This window comes from Phasianus colchicus, chromosome 24 (genome assembly GCF_987193195.1).
Source record: "Phasianus colchicus chromosome 24, bPhaCol1.hap1.1, whole genome shotgun sequence".
NCBI lineage: Eukaryota > Metazoa > Chordata > Aves > Galliformes > Phasianidae > Phasianus > Phasianus colchicus.
Genome location: NC_143459.1, coordinates 6,692,625 through 6,712,934, shown reverse-complemented (window position 1 = coordinate 6,712,934; position 20,310 = coordinate 6,692,625). Strand labels below are relative to the sequence as shown.

The following is a 20,310-nucleotide window of genomic DNA, read 5'->3' as shown; positions in this document are numbered from 1 at the left end:
TGGTTGTAAACAACTACCGTCTTAAATTCCTTCAAGATTTTTACTGACTAAAGCTGATTAAAGCTATAGCAAGAATATTTTTACCAGAATCTTTTATTAAGTTAAATTTCCAGAGGTGTCATCAAAGACAGAATTAAACAGACACGCAACACTGCTTACAAAAAAAATGAAGCAGTCATCCTTAGGATTCAACACTGCAAAGCCACATTTATACACATTTCCATATGAACATTTTATACATTCAGACAACACTGCAGCTGTATGCCACAGCATAAAGCTATATGCAAGATACACAGTGAGAACATATTAAGTGCACCAGTGCACTGAGAAGCCACACAGTGTAAAGGCCACAAAAGTCATTTCACATTTGATAAAGAAGCTAGGAGAGAGTCAAGGACCTATTCTGCCCAATTCATAATGGAGACAGCAGTCAGTTGGATTACATGCACGCTTTTTCAGTGTTTGATTCTGAACAAAATGCTGCACATTTGGAAATCTAGTTATGCTCCACTGTTTACAGTACACTACTTCTCTGTGGATAAACTGAAGCTTTGACATTTCATGTGTTAAATAATGTGCTTTACAGGAACAGGTTACTTTCCATGCTGCAAAAAAGATGAGCATGTGGCATGCAGCTCTCCTTTAAATTTTTTGTGGAAGTTTAGTTGTAAATGCCTGCTGCACTCCCAGGCATGGCCACCGTCACCTCAGCCCTAGAAATATTCTGTAACAAGTCTGAGGTACAGAGAACTTCCCATTTTCAGTTACCAAGCTCTGAATTAGAGAAAAGGTAAGGAGGTAATTGTAATCCTGAGCTATACCCTCCTTCTGTTAGAAAGACTGCATAAGTCCTACACTCAGTTTACTTGTGCCTTCTTAGGAACAGAGACAGCATCTGTAAACACGTAGTGCAGAGCAACATGTACAATCTTCTGAAAGCTTGTGAGAAAGAACAAGAAAGGAAAAAGTACATTAAAAAAAGTTAAAATTCAAGTATTGAACATAGGCACCACGAAGGGGTGAGGATCAGTCTGGCAGTCTTATCATGCTTACTGTGTCTAACAGACTGGCAAGAGTGCAGCTCTCACAACATCAGTGCACCGAGTTCAACCCTATAACACCAAAAACTTCTCAGGCTCTACTGATTTGTGTGCTCTAGAAACAGACACACAATTAGCAGTATTTCACATTACTCAATAGGAATTACCTACCTGGGAATCCCCTGCCAGAAAGCTTCTAAAAACAAGGTGTTAGGAATAAAAACAGCCTTACAATTTAGGAGAAAAAGCTAACCAGAAAAAAACAAGCGGCTGCGAAGTCTGCACATCCATCAGTTGCAGTTTTTAAATACTACTAAGAAACTAAGAACTGGGAAAACAATGCTCAACTACACAGGATCACCCTATGAATAGAATTCAATAGCAAGCCCTTTTCAGATCCTTTTGATTAATATTTTACTTATGTATTTTATACAATCTCTGTAATAATTAAGGAATATTGCCATGTAAAATGTGGAGTTTGTAGGTTTAGCACAGTTGGTCTTAAAATAGCTTGTTTCTGTGCCTTCAGAACTATTAGGTCAATTACCCACTGCCTCATTCATTACAAGGAAAGAGAGAAGCCGGCGTACTCATACCCTTCCCAGCCAGCCCCCATTGTACTACTTTGTTCTGTATTACAAGGAACAAAAGCTACACATAACTTCACAAACAATCGATTAACAGGGACACAGGCAGTAGAACCAGCATCAACTCCATCAAGATTAATGTACTGGTAAATTAGCCCATTAACATTGTTATCTTACTCAAGCATAAGTAGTATTGCGGACAAAAGAAAAATTGGTATTTCTTGAGAGGTTTCCTAAGCTGCAGTGTATGCAACGCCACTAGTTTCAATTGTCAGATATACCAAGCTGAAGAAGCAACTTCACATATAGGCACGTGCACAGCATCTAGGCATCTTCTCTTCACAAGGGCAGGGGTTTATTTTTATTTAAGTTGCACAAAACTGTCAATGCAGTCTCATGTATTTCCAGATTAAATTAGTATTCGTAGCTGACAAGAAAAACATATGCAAAAGAATAGTTCTGTTGTCATCTGTAATAACATGAAGCAGGAGGAATTATAAGTCAGTTAAGCTCTCAAGTAGTGGAAAAAGAATCTGGCCATGAATCAAAAAAAAAAAAAAAGGAAAAAATGCAGGAAGCCACAGCTTTAAGTTCAAGATCCTTCCAAACCCCTTAGTATCAGAGCTACCACTTAAAAATGCACAGAACACATTCACTATTCATTTCAAATTAAGTCTTCTAAGGTCATGGAGACACTCTACTATGCATACAGCCCAAGATACAACAAAGTAGACTTAAAATTTTGTTTCCCAGTAAAATGATTGCTTTTAGAGAAGATGATATCAAAACACCAAAAACAACTGCATACTCTTGTAAATGTTGTACTTTGTCCCCTTTGTAACTGCTTACAGCCATCTCTTGGAAGAGCTGGAAAGATAAATATCATAAGTACACAATGCTTCATTATTCTGGCAGTTCTCACTGAGTGCTGGACTGTGTGTGCTCATTTTTCCTACCAGGTCATTCACAGTATTAGGACAGTACCTTTTTTGCTTCTTAGAATAAAGGAGCACAAAATGGCACCCCTGCCTACAACACTGTAACACTGCCAAAGGAACGTTGACATCTTTAAGCATTTAAAACTACTAAACAAAGTTGGAAACCCTATCTCAACTACAGAGAGAAAATAAAAATGGTAAAGAATTGGAATCTCATCAAGACCGACTAAAATATCCTTTCCGGTCACATTACTACAGAGCTGTCCCTGTACCCTTTGATGCAACTTGTAGCTCTTTCTGTGAAACCAGAGAAATAGCAAACAGTCCTTATTCTAAACTGCCATATAATCCAATGGTGCTAGATGAAGAATTAATATGCTCAGTGCATACATTCAACACAAGCTAGAGAATGGCTATACAAGAAAAGCACAAGAATACTTAGTAAGTTTCAGTGTTCATTCGTGAAAACAGTTAGATTTTATTGCCATGCTAAGGTAGCATGATGGTTACATTAGAAACATGAGGGTTTACAACTTTTCTAAAAATCCATCTGTCTCTCTACGTAGAAGATTAAATCCTTTCCTCCTCTCACTGTGAACAACTCCTGAAAACCTCTATTTGAAAATAAAACCACTCCCAGCAGGGCTAAAAATTACATGGTTACTTCTCTTCCCAGAGCTCTGCATTCTCACAGCAGCTGCTTTTTCGTTAGTTTCCTAAAGCCATGATACTGTATTCAGTATTTCATGCTCTCAGACAGCAGCCTTCAACAGAGGACTGTAATTTACTTCTTGCTAAGAGGAATGCTTTCAACTTCACAACTACAGAGTTGCTTATTTAAAAAAAAAAATTAAAAGTTAAGTTTGAGACAAACTTCAAACTGTATCAAAGTTGGCTTAACACTTGCCTATATGTTAATCAGGTAAATAAATAAAGGGCATACTTCTGATGAGTCAAAATCAGTTCCTTAAAGGTCATTCACTCCTTTTTGCTGTGCTCCAGCACGCGGTATGGTGGAGCAGAAACTCCTCTGGAACCATGCTGCTCCTGCACTATGGGCAGTGTAGCTGGTGTATAAATTTCTGGCGTGTTGTCATTGTTCTCTAGGGCACCATAGGAAAAAGAAGCTTTGAGGTCAGGCTGAACTGCAATCCCTTTGTCATGCATGTTTTGCATGCCTGAAAATAGCAAAAGCAGAGATTAGATGTTTAGGAACAAAAGCACATTCTTCCTGCACTCTATTAAATCACCAAATTATACAGACTCTGGGTTACTGGCATGTGGCTCATCAGATCCTTGAGTGTTAAATGAAAGAATGCTTTTCAGCTAAGCAGTAAAGCAACTAATGGAGGAAATTATGCTGTACTGAATGCAGGATTGCAATCATGTATTTATCAAATGCTACATGTCTTTTGTACATATCATCAGAAAGACAGTTTCGCTATACTTCACAAAATAAGTTTCTGCTCCTTCTGGCTTCTATCTTTTGCCGTGTACCTCAATCTTCCATAATCAATTCTTCCTACTTGATGAAGACCAATCCCAAGTAAATGCTCAAAACCTGTAATGTTCCCAGACTGTAGCCAATGGGACTGTTGCCATACTCTCCCTGGAGTCAAAGGACCCAGAGTAAGTGTCAAAGTGGAACATGATGTCTTTTCTGCTTCATAAAAAACATGGATGTACCCCTCCACGAGACAATCAAAGAGAATAGAAAAACAAAGAACAACTTAAGAGAGACTCAAGTTTGAGTGAGAACTCAAGAAATAAAAGAAATAGGGCAATAAGCCATTGTTACCTGGCATAGCATCCATTGATATATAGGGTTCAAACGGTACAGATTTCTTTCTATTTCTTGTGATCAGGAAGACACCTAGAAACGCTATGAGGCATCTGAGAAAAAATAGAAGATCTTTTGAGATGACCGTGAAAATGGAAAGGAAACAATGCTTCATAACAGGCCCTCAGAAAAATCTATAGCTAGCACAGTAAAGAATTCAGAACTAGAAGAGAATGATCTACAGAATGAGAAAGAATTCTCAGCTGAGTAACCCTTTTTGACAGGACTGAAACGTAACTAGCAATCGCAACTTCACACCTTTACCAAAATGCAGAGAGAAATTTTCACATTAATCTTGACTAAGAGCAGAAAGAAAGCATATAAAAATTTTATCTGCTTTGATGACATTCCAGGATTTTACAGCCTAAACTATGCAAGGTTTTCCATGGATAAACACACTGACAGTTGTCAATCTTCATTTTTACAGCATGTTGACAGAGGAAGACAGTTAATAATACTAAACTCCCAACTGTTGTTTGTTTGTTTTCACATATTAAATTGAAAGGCATTTCAGGTTGCCCCCTACTTATGGAGAGTTAATCACATCAAACAGCATAGGTAGGACTAAACACTGAGTTACAAAGTGAATGTTTTACTGATTATATCTGCACTGTGTGAATGGCCATGCCGCTAAGAAACAGGATTTCTGAAGTCCCATAATAAGACAGTGAAGGCTCAAATAGGTGTCCAAGAGATCACTGCTTCTGGTTATTTTACAGTTCCAGATTGGTGAGTAGATAGTCTCAGAGCATTCCACTTCACCTTAAAAGGTGTGAATACACTTGGAAAAACAATCCATGTGATTCAACCAATAGGATCCCCAGTACTGTAAGCAAGACATTACTGTGAAGCGTAAAAGTTGTACAATTATACATAACCTACTGTGACAAAATTCCTCTAGAGCATCCATCATCACTCAGATAAGGTATGGAACTATGGGCCAATGTGTGCTCTAACAGAAAGAGCGTAGCCAGTTTGTCCTCCTTCACAGCAGGTTACACATCTCTCGTATACATACATAGACACACGTACTTCTGTACAGATTTTTAAAGTTCAGCCACATGAAGAAAAACTACTCAGTTTTCTATTAAGGAAACTTAAAACACTTACCCAAGTGCAAACATACATATATGAAGAACATCTTCACCAGTGAAATCCAGGTAGAAAGTTGCTCCTTGAAAAGGAAATAATTCATGATGGCTTTCTTCCCAGCTGACATGAGCAATTACTGCTGCATCTCTAGCACTGGTCTCTCCAGAAACTAAGTCAAGTAAGATCACTATTTCTATAGTTAGCATGTTTAGTTGGCTTTTTTTTTTTTTATGGTCTTAATACAGAAAAGCATGGTCTGATTTCCACTGCAACAGAAACTGCACATTTACAAACTTTTTAGAATTTGACCACCAAATTAACAGTGCAATTACTATGGCCGCAAGTAAACCTGTACAGCAGCACAGCAACTAGTACAAAGTTTTCAATATTGGGGTAGGGAAGGAAATAGTGTTAGAACTGTTGCAGGTCACTATGCAAATCAGCCTAAGCTGAATTCTCACCAGATAGTTATTACCATATAAACACAAGAGACCACATTTCCCAAGTCTGAACAACAGACCAAACTGGACCTCTCTAGCTATAACAGGATAAAAACCCTTGACTCCAATTAAGCATACACAGCTTAAAAACGTAAGATGACAGATGTCACTGTTGCCTTAGATATCTACAGGATAAAAAGCCTGACATACACACTCTGACTCCAACTCTACATTTCTAAAAGAAGTAAATAAATTGATTAATCTGAGAGCAGCACATGATTTGGAACATGACACAGAACAACATTAGATAAACAGTAGGCCATGATCTTTCATGGTGTTGAACAGAACTAAAAGGCAATATGTAATTTTAAGGGGGCAGGGGACTTTTTTCCCCCCTTATATATCCAGAAGGAAATTACTATTTACATAGACAGTGTATCCGCTTCATTGTGATGAATACTTTCTCTAGTGTCTTTTTTTTTTCCTTCCCAGTTTTGCTCATATATCTAAGAAAAATCTTCAAAGCGCTTCCTCAGGTTTGAAGCCTAAGTGGGTTTAAAATGCTCATCTTTGTTCATAGTCAAAACTTCCTCTATGCAGCTAAGGTCTAAGATTGGAGTCCTCTGTACAGAATGAAAAGAACCTACAAAGTTGAAAGCAGTCGCATCCTACATACAATGCAAACAAAACCATCAAGAAGAGACTCATAACAGGTTTGACCAGAGGAAGAAAATAAATAAAATGAATTCATATTTTGAGAGAAAAAAATGGAAAGCAAACCAGCTCCAGAAGAGAGATGACAAGGAAATACAAGTCATTGTCTCGCTGGGTATTCACGTTCCTCAGCTGTAGCTAAGAATTATTTTCCAAAAATCTTTTGCCCCTCTTTCAGAAAGGATCAACACGCTGTTTTGAGCGCTGTTACCTGCTGTGATAGCTACTGTTGTCGACAAGATGTAGCCAATGCTCGCAATCTGAGATGAGTCATAGAGCTGTGAAGCTTGAGCTAAAAATCTGTAACACAGTGACAGATGACAGAAGTTAACCTGGAAAGAATACTCAAACCGCAGAGTAGTTAACATCCACCAGCACACTTCTCCTTTCTGGAGGTACCTTTCAAGTACCTGGGGAATACATTTAAGAAACTTTGCTCTTTCTCAGTACACCTGCATAGGCATCCCCTGGAATTAATAGAAATGACAGATGAACAAACATTCTGCTGAATTAACTAAAGGCACTGCAATTACAACCACTGACACTGGGGTCAGGACATCACTTGCATTTTGAACAGCTCCTTATCCTTGCTGCTACTTGTGTTTTTACATTATCACAAGAACAAAGGGGAAAAACACTTTGATTTCGGTCAGTGCAAATATACTGTATTTCATTGGCCACCATTTCATTCATACCACTGTTTTGCAAATACTTAAATGATGTATAAATTTGAGATCAATACTACTTAGCAATGTCACTACATGGAAAAGCAAAGAACGTTATCTTAGGCCCCTGTGACACAGATTTGAAGACAGGTGACAGAAGAGGCCAGACCTTCACACTAAAATTTGATCAGCATTCTGGAAATCAATAACAAACATCTCACTGGTTAGAGATCTGCCAAAACCAGTACAGTTATGGAAGAGAGAGATTGTCTTACGTTGCTTGAAAGACTGCTGTAGCAATCATGCACACCAACATGATATAAAATATCGGGTAGTTGAGTTGGAGGTTTCCTCGTATTGAGACAACAATCATGCCTGCCACAGCCTTCACTGTCACAACAGTCATGGAACCTGCAAATGTTTATGAAAATACAGCTGAACTATGTCTTGCTCAGCAGGACAAGAACACCGCACATTCACTCTATATGTGACAAGCAGCAGCAAACAAAGTCAAGATACGTAAATATTCAAACCCTTCTCTAGCATGGAAGGTATTTTACCTCTAAACGTCCCAACAACCTTACCACTGTGACCTTCAGTAAATCACAACCTTCCTATATTGCAGTCTTTCTTATCAACAGGGCTGGGAGAATCTACCATTTGTCTAAAGTGTTTAAACATTATTATGCAATCTTATTATGGAAGGATAAAAGTTTTCATTTCTAATGACACAATGACATGACTAATAAGACTAAGGAAGTTTTCAAAACAATCTGTATCAACTTACCCAACAAAGCTACCAACAGGAGAATTATTACAATGTAGTTTGCATTTTTCTCCTTGTAAAAATATAGTAGCAGGCAGAATATGATGATCTCTACAAGCTACAAAAGAGAGACCATTAGATGTGGAGTTTATGGCATTGGCAGTAAATGGAATACTGAACGAGTCAGATATTAGAATCACAAAACAGGACAAATCAAAGGAAAATGAGGATACTATGCAATTACAGACCAAGTTTAATCCCAATTGAATACTGACCTCACAAATCTCAGTCTGTTTTTCATAATGAAGTTTTGTAAATGATCCCTGCGGCACATATCTAATTTAATAGCCAAGCTTATCTCTGTTAAACAGATTTTACAATATTTTTAATGGCTCAAGAAAAAAGTCTGTCTAGGAAAAGTGCAGATCAAGTACAATATTTGGGCAGCTCTTGGACAGTTGCTCTCAGCTGCTATCAATACTACTTCCACAGGCTGAAGCTGATAGGTCAGGGAGAGAGCAAGCTATTTTAAAACTTTTCAGTTAAAGATACTTAAATTCTAACAGAATAACTCAGAGAGAGAACAGTAGGGTTACAAGTTGCACGTGCACTGTGAAATTGACACTGGCAAAAGTGACACAAGTCCATTAGCAAGTACAAAGAAATACCTCTAGTACTCATAACGAAAAATAATGCTTGAAAACCTCTCAACCAGGAATATGGCAGAAAACAGTCCCATATTTTATGGGCTATCTTACCACATACAACAGAAACGGCCAGCTCACTAAATGCCTAGTGATATTTTCCCCTGTCATCTTCTCATGACTATTAGGTCCAAATGTAATCAGCAGGTAAGTTCCAACAATTGCCAAACCACAGCCTACAAAGGACAAAACATATCGCCCTTCGGCAACCAAAGGACAAAAAAAAAAAAAAGGAAAAAAGTAAACAGTTAGCGGGTTAGTATGGATGTATGGGATTACAATCTCACATGCATGTGGCCATGACACCATGCATAGTCCTCTAAGTGACTCATTCCTCTGCCCTTCATGCCCTACTTCCAAATTATTATAATTAAGAAACCTCAGGCAACAAGCATGCCATGATTTGAGGAAAAAAAAACTCATACCAAGTAGCATCTGCTAAAATAACTGGAGTCACAAGATCTGCGTCTGGGGCTTATCATGCCTTGCACTGCCTACAGCCTATTTTCCAGAAAGTGGAAGAATGAGCGTTCCAGCTCTGCAAACATATGTATGCATGAAATGTGGCTGATTCAGTTCTGCCTAAGCTACTGCAGTGCCAGGGACCCAGGCTCACCATCTCTGACTCTTAAGAGGTCATGCTGTGCATAGGTCAGCTTGTGAATGGAGGAAAAAAATGAAAAGAAACTGCACTACTTACTCAAAAATTCCTTGGGCTTCCATTTTTCTTTAATAAATATAATTCCTATGATTGCACTAGCTATAACAACAGGAAGGAAAAAAAGAGAAACAGGATGATCTATGTATTGGTCTGGTGACCAGTTGCCTCACACTAAAACGCATTCAGACTTGCATGTCAGTCATCTCTTTCCTCTTACCTATAACAGACACTGCACTGAGAGGCACAATCAGTGAAAGAGGAGCAAAGGCATAAGAAGAAAACACCCCCAGTTCTCCCAGAACCAGCAGAAAAAGTCCACACCACCATGTCTTGGTTTTGAAATAGGCTCGGGGATCTTTGGAACCTGCCAACCGGATATGGCTGTATTTCTAGAAAAGAGGATAAAGGCACAGAAGCTGTGGCATGCATGACACTTTTTAACACAAGATGTTTGAGGCAGGATCAATATTTGTTTCATGATACTCACCTGGAGGTTGAGTGCAATACTGATAACAAGGTGCCCAAAAATAGCTAGTAATGCACCAATCAAGTTCTCCTGTAGAAACAAAATAAATATACAGATATTACATTTACCTACTGGACCTTGAAGGAAGTTGGGGTCTTATGCGCAATGTGGAAGACAGCAGAATTAAAACGGTTCCCTCAAATACTAGTCAATAAAATCTGTTTTTATCTTCTCCATGGGACAGAGGAAAATTCACGTAACTTTTCTGTAGCTAAATTCCAAATCTGTGAAACTCAGGCAAAAGATAATCCATTATTAATTGACACTTTATGAGAGAGCTAAATTAATAAGTGCAGGAATATTTCTCAGCAGGAAAGAACAGACTGCTAAATGCAACCTGTCCATTCATTCTTTCCTTTAAATATGCTTTCATAATGACTTGGCATTAAGCAGCACATGGATCAGAAATATTTGCATTCCGTGAATCAGCTTTCAAGAACTATTCTGCTCTTCTCCACCTCACCTATAACATCTGCTGGTTCAGCGGGCAATTTAGCTACATTCAAAAACGCCTGAGATACCTCCCCACAGCAGACAGTAAAGCTTGCATAAAAACTTGCAAACGTAGAAAAAGCTCATGTTAGTCTGGACAACTTTTACAACATACCCGAAACTGAGTTCTAAATGAAATTTTTTTTTTATACACAGAAGTTATGGCATCCTAAGAGTAGACTGGAGTAAAGACCTGACCTTATAAGAAAAGGAGTCTGCGTGTGGCTGCACAGAAACTGCTGCTGTGGCCACTGGGATTTGCTGAAGTTGCACGTGTGGACTGTTGCCTCCTTCCATTTTTGTTTAAGTGTTTTTCAGCCTTCTGGATGACAGAACTCTTTAAAGAGGCTTGAGCTCTGCTGAAGTCAGGTCATTCTTGACTTGGTACCACTTCTTCCCATCCATCCTGCTTTGCTTGCTTGAAATTCTCTGCAGCTTGTCTGCTTTTCTTCCTCTGCTGGGTTATGCTGAGAAAGGATAGGCGCCACAAGCAGAGGCATAGATAAGCCAATATTTCTAGCAAGTTACTGGAGCAGCAACATCATATTCCTCCAAGATGACACTAAGAACAATGTAGAAGAAAGGAGAAAAAAAAAGAATCAGTTAAGTGAACTCAATGGTCAAAAAGCTGCAACGAAACCCTGTGATAGATAGTCCATATAAAAATCCCCAGAATCAAACCAACAGTCGCACCTATCAGCAGAGAAAGTAGAATTTCTATGCCTTCTCAAAGAGCCTCAAGCACAGGAACTCACTCTTCCCACAGCTCGCAAACCGGCCTGGCCACAAAGGGGGACGTTTAACAAGCTGTGCCATTTGGAACGATCGTACCCGAAGTCTCAAAGGATCCAAGCCCTGCTTTCTCCCCTTTCCTGCCTACAGACTTCCTTCATTAGCTCAGGACGCCGCACGACGTCGACCTCGCAACCCCACGCGCTGGGCAGCTCTTGGCGCCGCCGGGGGGCATCACCGCGTCGCGCGGCTCCAGACGGGACTGCCGGGACTAGACTCACCGCACAGCACCACACGCACAAACCGGTCCCCGGTCCCGCACCACGGCGGCTGCTTCCGCTAAAGGCCTCAGGAAGCATCCATGGTCCTAAGGGACAGACGTGATGAAAAGACCCCTTCGCACAAAGGGCCACACGCTGCAGCAGGGCGCAGTCCGACAAACAGGTGAGGGCTCAACCGGGGCTGCCCACAGCGGGGCTGCCGAGCGTTCCTCAGTCCGACCTATGGCCTCAGCGCGCAGCTCAGGCCCGCACCTAGACCGCTATGATTCACGGCCCGCCCCGCGCAGCCTCAGCCCCGCGCCGCACTCACCCGGCGGCCCGCAGCTCCTGTCACCGCCTGGCCCTGCTCACCTGAGGCGGAGTGAAGCCCTCGGCCCAAGGAGAACCTCTAACAGCAGCAGCGCCTTACTTACAGCCAGGACATTCCTAGAGCCCGGTCCTGAAAGCAGCAGAGAGCACTCCCGCCCCAGATGAAGACCGCCTCGCCCGCGCACTCGGCTTCTAGAGTCACCTTAACGCGCATGCGCGAGTCGCCCGCTTCAAGCCACCTTAACCAGCTGCGCACGCCCAGCAGTGCGCAGGGCTGCTTTGAGAGCTTGCCTGTGATTGGAGATCTACCGGATTTTGAGAGAAACAGGCCTGATGATTGGAGCAGATGAGGGCCGGCCGCTGTCGCGGTAATCGTGGGTATTGCTCCCTTAGTGCGCCGCATGGCAAGGTGGGAATTGCGGGACCAGGTGTACACCGTGCCCCGTGCCGGGAGGCGCCTATGATGGTGTGGCCTTGGCGGTTCGGGTTCGTTTGCTTCAGCAAGCGAAATGGTGGTCCCGTTAAAGTTCGTTGTGTTGGGTGCGCGAATCTCGCGGCCGTGGTGCTTCAGATCGTAAGGTCCCGCCCGATACCGCGCAGTGAATCGTTCACAGCTGGAGAAGGGAAATCCCAACGACGCGAGTGATTTTCTTTCAAAGCACAGCAAATATTTATTAATGAAGGCAGTCATTACGAAGTGACGCCCGGAGAAATTTATATCACTGTCAGTTGGGTGTGTGCATGAGGGGCAAAACTGAAGTCCTTGGAAACATTCAGACCAGCACAGGGGGATGGGGAGCGCTACCACTCCCGGCTTCCCGGTGGCTGCGTGTCGTGGCTGTGTTTTGTGTGAGGCAGTGGGAAGCTCGCTGCAGGCTATCTGGCGGCACTAAGCAATTCTTCGTCCCTTACACAGCCCTCTCTCCAGCAATGACTGTCACAGGGTACTCACTACCTCTGCCCAGCAGCATCCCTCCCTTCTCACCGAGCTACAGTGAATTTGAATTCCGTATTGCAGCATTATTGCCAGTGCAGCTCTATACCTCATCCTGATCAGTCGAGGTGTCCATGTTTTTGTGATGCCTGTAGGAGACCAGAACCGGGGCTGGCTGCCACCTCCCTACCTCAGGACAGTCACCACACCTCTGCTGAGACAGGGCCTTTGATCCCAGGCCTTCAGATGTGCAGTTTAGAGAAAATCAGTGCTGTGAAGTGCATTGTTAAGGTGCACAGCAATCTGCAAAAACAGCACTGAATCACCATTATCAACATTAGTGCTTCAAAGAGCTTCCCCCCCCCCCCCTTTGCTTTTAAATAAAATAGGAAAATTAAATGCAAAAATGCTGATTTTTTTACTTGCATACAGCATCAGTGTTAGATGTGCCTTTTACTTATGCATCCTATTTGAAATGAAAGCTGGCATTGCAATTACATGTTTTCTGTATCTCCATTTTCAGTTTTGTTACTACTGGCTGTTCATTTTAGGTTTCCAAATTTCCTCCAGTCCTTATAAGCAACATGGGAACATAATCTCAAACTCAGGAAAAAAAAAAAAGGATTTAATTCTCAATCAAAGTTACTTCAGTATACGAGGCAAATAAGAACAGCGTTTCATGTCGTTTTCATGATTTTTTTTTGCAACTCATAATGGTCCTGTTTTGTAATCAAGAATAGAAACTAAGTTTAGATTGTGGTTGTTAAATTAGCTTTGAAATCACAACTGCTAACAGTATGAGGTAAATGGTAAAGCAATGTTAGTAGTTTAAACCTTGAAATTATCATTGTCCATACCATCTCCCTATCTTTCACCAGCCTAGCTTTATCCATGGTCCCTTTTCCAGCCTTCTTGAGCTTCCCTGGACACGAAAATATCCTGCACATATTCTGAAATTCAAGAGCAAATTCAAATAAATCAGCAGAGTTAAAGGTTGTGTAGTAATAGAAAAATATGACTCTTCCTATCTTTCAATATTCTTCACCCTGATCCTTCCCTGACTGGTCGGACTTACATTGGTATGTGTTTTATCTGGCCAGCAGAGGGAAGCAGAAAGATATTTTGTAACTATACCTGTTTATAACTGCTCTGTGCAGTTTCTTTTCAAGTCTACCCGCACTTATAGGTGCCAAGGACCTCCTTGGGCTTCCTGGATGTATCTTGAAAGCTAGTGGAAAGAGGGTGCCCATGGCTTCTCTTGACAGTCTCCTATTGTCTAGTGGCTGTGATAACACCAGAACTCTAAAAATGAAGTATATTCAGAATTTCTGAAACGTTGCATCCCAAGTATGTAAAGTAGATAAATCTCAGAAATATTTTGCTTCTTCCCTCTTCTTTTGCCTTTGGCACCTTCTCTTCCTTCTCCTCTCTTTGATCTCTTACTCCCTGCTTGTCTCTCCCATCTCAGTGATATCAGGAGCATATTATCTCAGGACTGAATAAGAACAATCAAGGATGTACAGGACAAAAGACGAGGGAGAATGATCAAGGTAGAGAATTTGTTTAAATATCTTCCGTAGGCGCCATCAGTCTGACTGGTCAGCTTCCAGGAGTTCCAGATGACCTGATGCTAAGTTCTGACTGAAAAAAAAGAGGCAGAGTCTTAAGGTAGCTTCACAAAGCACTCTCCTTTGAGAACTTCCTGCTTGATGAGCAGAGGGGGCAGGAAGCCAAACCACAACTATACAAGGGCTTGGCTGATTCTTTCTTAAACTTTACCCTAGAGAATAGTAGTTACTGCATTAGGTAGGGGAGGGAAACATTAGCTCCATTAATACTGGACCTTTTTGGGGTTATTGACTTATTTTCCTCCACCAAAAGCACTTGACTACTACAGCACTACAACACAAGCCATTTTGGAGCACATTCCTTTAGCAGGGTAGTTGGGAATAAATGCCAGTACATGACATTTACCTATTTGTAGTGTAGGCAATGTAGAGAGCTTATTTGCTTCTTACTACCTCACCTGGAATACCTAATAGGTTAGTTGACCCACTTTTGTAACTGTGCCAGTTTACCATTCTATTCACACAGCTCTGTGGGTGCCAGGGCACTGAGGTTTGGAAGATATTCCTTGTGGACTTTCCACACATCTGTGTGTCCCCTTATATTTACCAGAATATAATTCATAATATTCTATGGACACAGATATGCTGTCATTGCAGCAAGAGGTAAATTTCCAAGACTCTGTAGATCTCTAATCTCAACTGCACTGATGTGATCACATGCATGCCAAACCTAGAGCTACATGCAGTGAAATGGAGAAGGGCTCTTTAGTTGTTTTCTTGACATGTGCTGACCTAGAAGGTGCTAATCAACAACATGCTGCCAGGGTAGTAACTCACCTTTACAGGGTAGGACTAGCATGGGACTCTGTCCAAACCTCAGCAGGCTGGCCGGCAAGAGCAGCCAAGCCTGGGCAACAGCAGGGAATTGAGCTTGTAGATGCAGGAGGGTTTTTTTGTTTGTTCTTTTATCATCATCTGCACTTTTATTAGCCAGTTCAAACAAATTCTTCAAACTTGCTTCCCTCAGCACAATCATGGAGCACGTGGTGGGGATCCTCAAGCATGCAGCAGAATTTCCACATGACAGGGCCACACAGAGATGCAAGCTGAAGATCACAGCAGTAAAGTGATCGTTCTGCTTCTAGTTCTGGTGTTGATTAAAAAAATATCTTTTAAAAAGTCCAGAAAAAACAGAGTCAGGAAAGGTGTGGTGACTGCAAATAATGCGTTCTGCCCACATGGTGAATTAACTAGGTCCATCTCAGATATTACGAGTGAGATTTTAGGTTTGCTGCAGCTCCCAGTCTTTACTGAGTACACAGCAGGGAAATTTGATCTTCCTCAGACTCAGAAATACTCAGTTTTCCATGCAACAGGAGATTTGCATTAAAATGTTATAATTTTGAAACAATTAAGACATCTACCTTAATGCACAATTAGAGCATAAAATTAAGAGGTGCAAATGATGGCTTGAAAAATGGTACACAAAATAAAATACTACTATCCTTTATCCTGTTGCTACACCTTCAGCTGGAATGTTATGTTCAGTTCTGGCTTAAAAAAAAAAAAGGCTATGACAAAAATAGACTCAATATACAGATAAGATATACAATCATTAACTTCCTACTAAAAACTGAAAACACTAAAGATGTTTAGTTAAAAGAGAAGGTAAATAAAATGGTTTGAAATTTGTGAGATTATTAAGGAGAAAGAAAACAAATAGCTCTTCCATATCATATAAAACAGAAGATATCAGCATAAAATTAAAAAACAAAAATCTAAAAGAAGGAATTAAGTATAAAAACAATATTCATTCTACATTTGTAGACTGGGATGGTTGTTTACTAGGAAAGCTGTTGGGAGCAAGAGATAATCAAAGTAAAAACCAATAGTTAATTTATGAAACTCAGCCATAAGGGCCCATAAGACCAATTATAAGAGTTTAAAAGTTGATTAAATACATATGGAAGCATATAGACAGCAGTGGAGGACAACGGATGGGGCAGGGCATACCTAGTGTGTAATGATAGTTTGTTTGATGTTCCACATGATGCTGTGAAGTTCCAGAAATCATCGGAGCTAGTGTAACCAAGCTAGTTTGGGTACAGCTCTCAAGGTAGCTTAACAGCCCAGAGCTTTGCATGATGTACTTATCCTGTGCCACTGCAGTCAGTATCTAAGTGCACAAACGTGAACGTAGCTCAGGTATTTCTGCACGGTCTGCAATCTCACCTCTGACCATGCTGCAGGTATACCCCCAGGTGTGAAACTTGAGCATACTTTAGGCAGTAACTCTTCAACACCAAGAAAGTAAAAATACATCCCTGACCCTGGGACAGTGACAATCTCTGTCCTTCTTGCCGCCTCACTGGCTTTGATACTGATGATCCCACAGCATCCCATGAGTTTCCATCCTCGAAATCAAGACTGTGTTGGTTGGTTAACTGTAAAGAAGCTCAAAGCAGGTGAATTTTACACCTTTAGCAGGCTTTAAGGTTCAACCTCAGGGTTGGTAATGAGATCTATGTACAACTGATGTAACTGGCTGTGTCCTTCTGTTTGCTGTGGATCTATGTCAGTTTATATTATATAAATTGAACCCCTCAGGTTCAGATCCTCAACCTCCTGCTGCGTACTTATTAGTCCCCACCCATGTCAAGTGACCAGGCTTTGCTGGGGTGTTGCAAGCTTTAGTCCACAGGAATTTAGAGAGTGTTTTGAGATATGGAACATGTTAACAAAACAAAGTGCTAGTAACAATTATCAGATAGTTTATAATAATACACACACAGTTAATGGACTTTTTTGTCCTTTCGATGTTTTCTAGCAATAGCCATGGTTACATTTGGTTTGTTTTGTTCCTCTTTAGAGAGTTTTTTCTTTTTCAGGATGTCTGCATTACAGCCATTTCCTAGCAAGCTTTTCCTTTTAAACTGCATTTTAATGCAAGATCCACCCACTGTTCGGAAGGGCAGGACATACTCTTCATTGCATTTGATGACTTTCCATAGCTGTTTAAAGCAGAATGAAGACGACACAATTTAATAAGCTTAGTAAGTTGCCACTCACAGCTAAGACATCTTAACTGGCTTCATGCATGTTCTTGAAGCAATTTATGCTTTTATAAAGTAATTTGATACAGTTTAAACACCAGCTAAAGTGCTTTAAGCAAGCGTGCCTACCTCACTATTTGGGTGTGCAAAGAGCACACATACAGAGTTACTGAGACTCAGCTGACATGGGGTAATCATGTTTGCTCATACAGTCTTATACCAAGACTGTGAACTTTCTTGTAATGACTCACTGTGGCTGAGAATCTGCCCCAGCATGTTCTAAGTTGATTAAACTAGTTTGCAGGCCATAATTATTTTCTATATCATAGTATAATGGATTCACATCATATTATTTTTAACACTGTAAGAATTTGCTTCTGGGAATGGCCTTCTTAAATTAATCACTGACTCATGATTTACTGTAGGAGATAATATCTAACCTACAAGAAGCAGAACAGGAAACTATCTATTTAAAAGATGGCAGTGTCTGACAATTTATGACTATAGACAAAGAGACATCTGAAAAGAAAAAGAAAGCCAGATCCTTCAGTCTTTATGTGGTCACTGCTCTCACTAAAGCAAGAAGGAACTTTTGTCTAAGAACAGGAGGGCCTGTATTTGAGGCAGTGACAGATGAAAATTGACAAATACTGGGGGGGGGGGGGGGGGGAATGAGTGAGCAATGAGAAAACTGTCTCAAGTTGTCTTTAAAGCTGTCTCTGGCTCTTAGACCAAACCCTGTAGTAAAATAAGTCCAGTTAAACATCATGACTATTCTAAGTATTTCACCAGCTTAATATGGAAAAAATAAGAAAACCAGGGAAAAACATCAGTCTTTTTGTGTTTGACTCTTTTATCCAAGTGTCTTCTCTCTATCTCCTCACTGTTGTGCTTGAACTGTTGTGTTCTTCTGATTACATCAGTGAATTAGCCTTGACCATTAGAAGTTTTAACTATTAGATTAGATAAAAGTCAGTTTCAGCAGTCAACAACAACAAAAACAACAAAAAGAAAACCACAAGAAAAATAATCCTGCCTTCTGGAGCATGTTTCAGGAGGTTAGACTTCAACCTGAAAACATAAAGAATCTTTCCTTTCGCTCATTTCAGCATCAATCTAATCTGTGATTTTGGTAACTCTCATAACCTTTGGCACCATAGTTTTTGGACTCGAAAAAGCAAGCAGTTATCACTGAGTGTGTGAGCTCTTTAGGAGCTGTGAATGAAACATTTTCCTCTTCCACATTCTGAAGAAGAGCAGCAGCATGCAACAGGGCAGTGACTGTTTCAGGTAGCTGAGTGCTCCATGGGAGCAGTGTGACCTTCCTCCCCAGGGACTTTTGACACTTCTGCCCAAGCTAAATCACTTGGGGATCACTAGCGGCATAACTGCTGTGCTGCACACTGAGTTCAGTGCAAGTTGCAGGAGGACGCAACCACTCCACCATTATCTGCAGACTTGAAGAATCTCTTATTTCAGTTTATTCGAGTCATGCTTAGTTAAAAGCCACCAGACCATGGAGACACCCCCTTTCCTGCAGTTCCTTCCAGAGGCTGTCTTGCAAATGGCCTTTAGGTGTCTTGGCACTGTCACCTCAAATGCTAGCCTCAGTCAACCGCTTGAACCAAACTAGACACTTAGCACTGACGCTGGAGAAATCAGAGACAGCAATTAAAAGCAAAAGTCACATTTGCTGGAAAGAGTTTAATGTCCTCAGTGTCTTTGCAAATACAACCTTTATATGCTGGGCTGTCAGAAAGAGACCTACTTACAGTTGGTAAGCACTCCCAAATTTTAGTCCTAATACCACCTACAGAGCTGCATCATTAGAACCATTCACAATGGAGACGACTCTGTCAGGACTCTAGTGAGCCTGCCTTCCAACTGCTGTGGATAGGCCCCTTTGAATCTGCATTGAGACAGCTTTCCAGAAACCATACTAACAGTTTTGAGTAGCCTTAAGGAATTACAAGAACACCTCATAACTCAACGTAAATGCCAGAGACTTCCAGGGAAGCTACATTAGTATATAATGTACCAAGCTGCACAGTACTCTGACTACAAAACAGGTCTACTCCTGGCCCATCATCTGTTGAGGTTTGAGACCCCAAGCATGAGGGCAAGTAGCTTATTATACAAGTTACATCACATGCAAGTTCTCCTCCTGTTTGATTCTTTAAAATTACTAATATTTCCATTTGTGACTATGCTCAAGACAAAGTGTAGTATTGCCTTATCAGTGTCTCTTGAAGTAAGTTCTGCCCAGGACAGCACTTTTAAAACCCAGAATTGATTTCCCCACACAGTCCTGTTCTACCGGTTCTTTTTTCCCTACATTTGCTGACTAATGTACTCTCATTCCTCAGCACCAGTGTTGTAGCCATGTTTGGTATTTACATCTCTTTCCTGTTTATTTTGTAGGTCACTACAGCATCAACAATTCCTTATCAAATTGTCTCCCAAGGGTATAAATCTTGCTTCAAGTCAAAGATCTCCAACTGACAAGGGCAGATAAATATGCTACAGAACTTGCAAACTACTGGCCACATAAGCCTACCAAGGAAGCAAAGAGAACTCATTTCATATTAGTCCAACTCTGGAAAACAAGCCACTTTCACATGAACGGGAAACTATGTCAGAACAGAGCAATCCTACAGTGTCCCATTGTATCACCTGGTCCAATTTGGCCAGTTATTTCCACACGTTTGCAGGAACTGGCTTAGAGATGGAAGGGCTACAGTACATTGCCTTGAAGAAGACTGTGGGCTGATAATGCCCTGGAGCAGTGTATCGGAGGTAGCAGTATCAGATGATCTTTCAGACATTTACAAACAGTAATTAAGTACTGCACCACCTTTGTGATGTAGGGGTAATTTCTCACCCCCCATTTTACAAAGCAAGAAGCCAGAGCACACATGACCTGGAAAAAACCTTCTGCTCTCATATCCCAGTCTGGGGCTTTTACACT

At 40.9% G+C, this 20,310-nt stretch overlaps 1 protein-coding gene across 10 annotated transcripts; it reads right to left on the bottom strand.

The window, feature by feature from the left end:
• Positions 1-75: 75 nt before the first annotated feature.
• Positions 76-12,027, bottom strand: NIPAL3 (NIPA like domain containing 3). 10 transcript variants are annotated; one of them, XM_090124045.1, is made up of 13 exons: positions 11,892-11,992; positions 11,159-11,564; positions 10,664-11,027; positions 9,935-10,003; positions 9,665-9,836; positions 9,487-9,546; positions 8,841-8,986; positions 8,104-8,200; positions 7,592-7,727; positions 6,863-6,951; positions 5,516-5,579; positions 4,364-4,458; positions 76-3,743 (listed from the first exon to the last, which is right to left on the bottom strand). In XM_090124045.1, exons 3-13 carry the CDS (start codon positions 10,760-10,762, stop codon positions 3,544-3,546), a joined length of 1,227 nt encoding a protein of 408 aa, XP_089980171.1. In that variant the 5' UTR covers positions 10,763-11,027; positions 11,159-11,564; positions 11,892-11,992; the 3' UTR covers positions 76-3,543. The 10 variants fall into 10 exon arrangements, with proteins under 10 accessions (XP_089980171.1, XP_031450545.1, XP_089980170.1 ...); XM_031594685.2 differs by having other exon boundaries at positions 11,479-11,564; XM_090124044.1 differs by having other exon boundaries at positions 11,789-11,985.
• Positions 12,028-20,310: the final 8,283 nt, after the last annotated feature.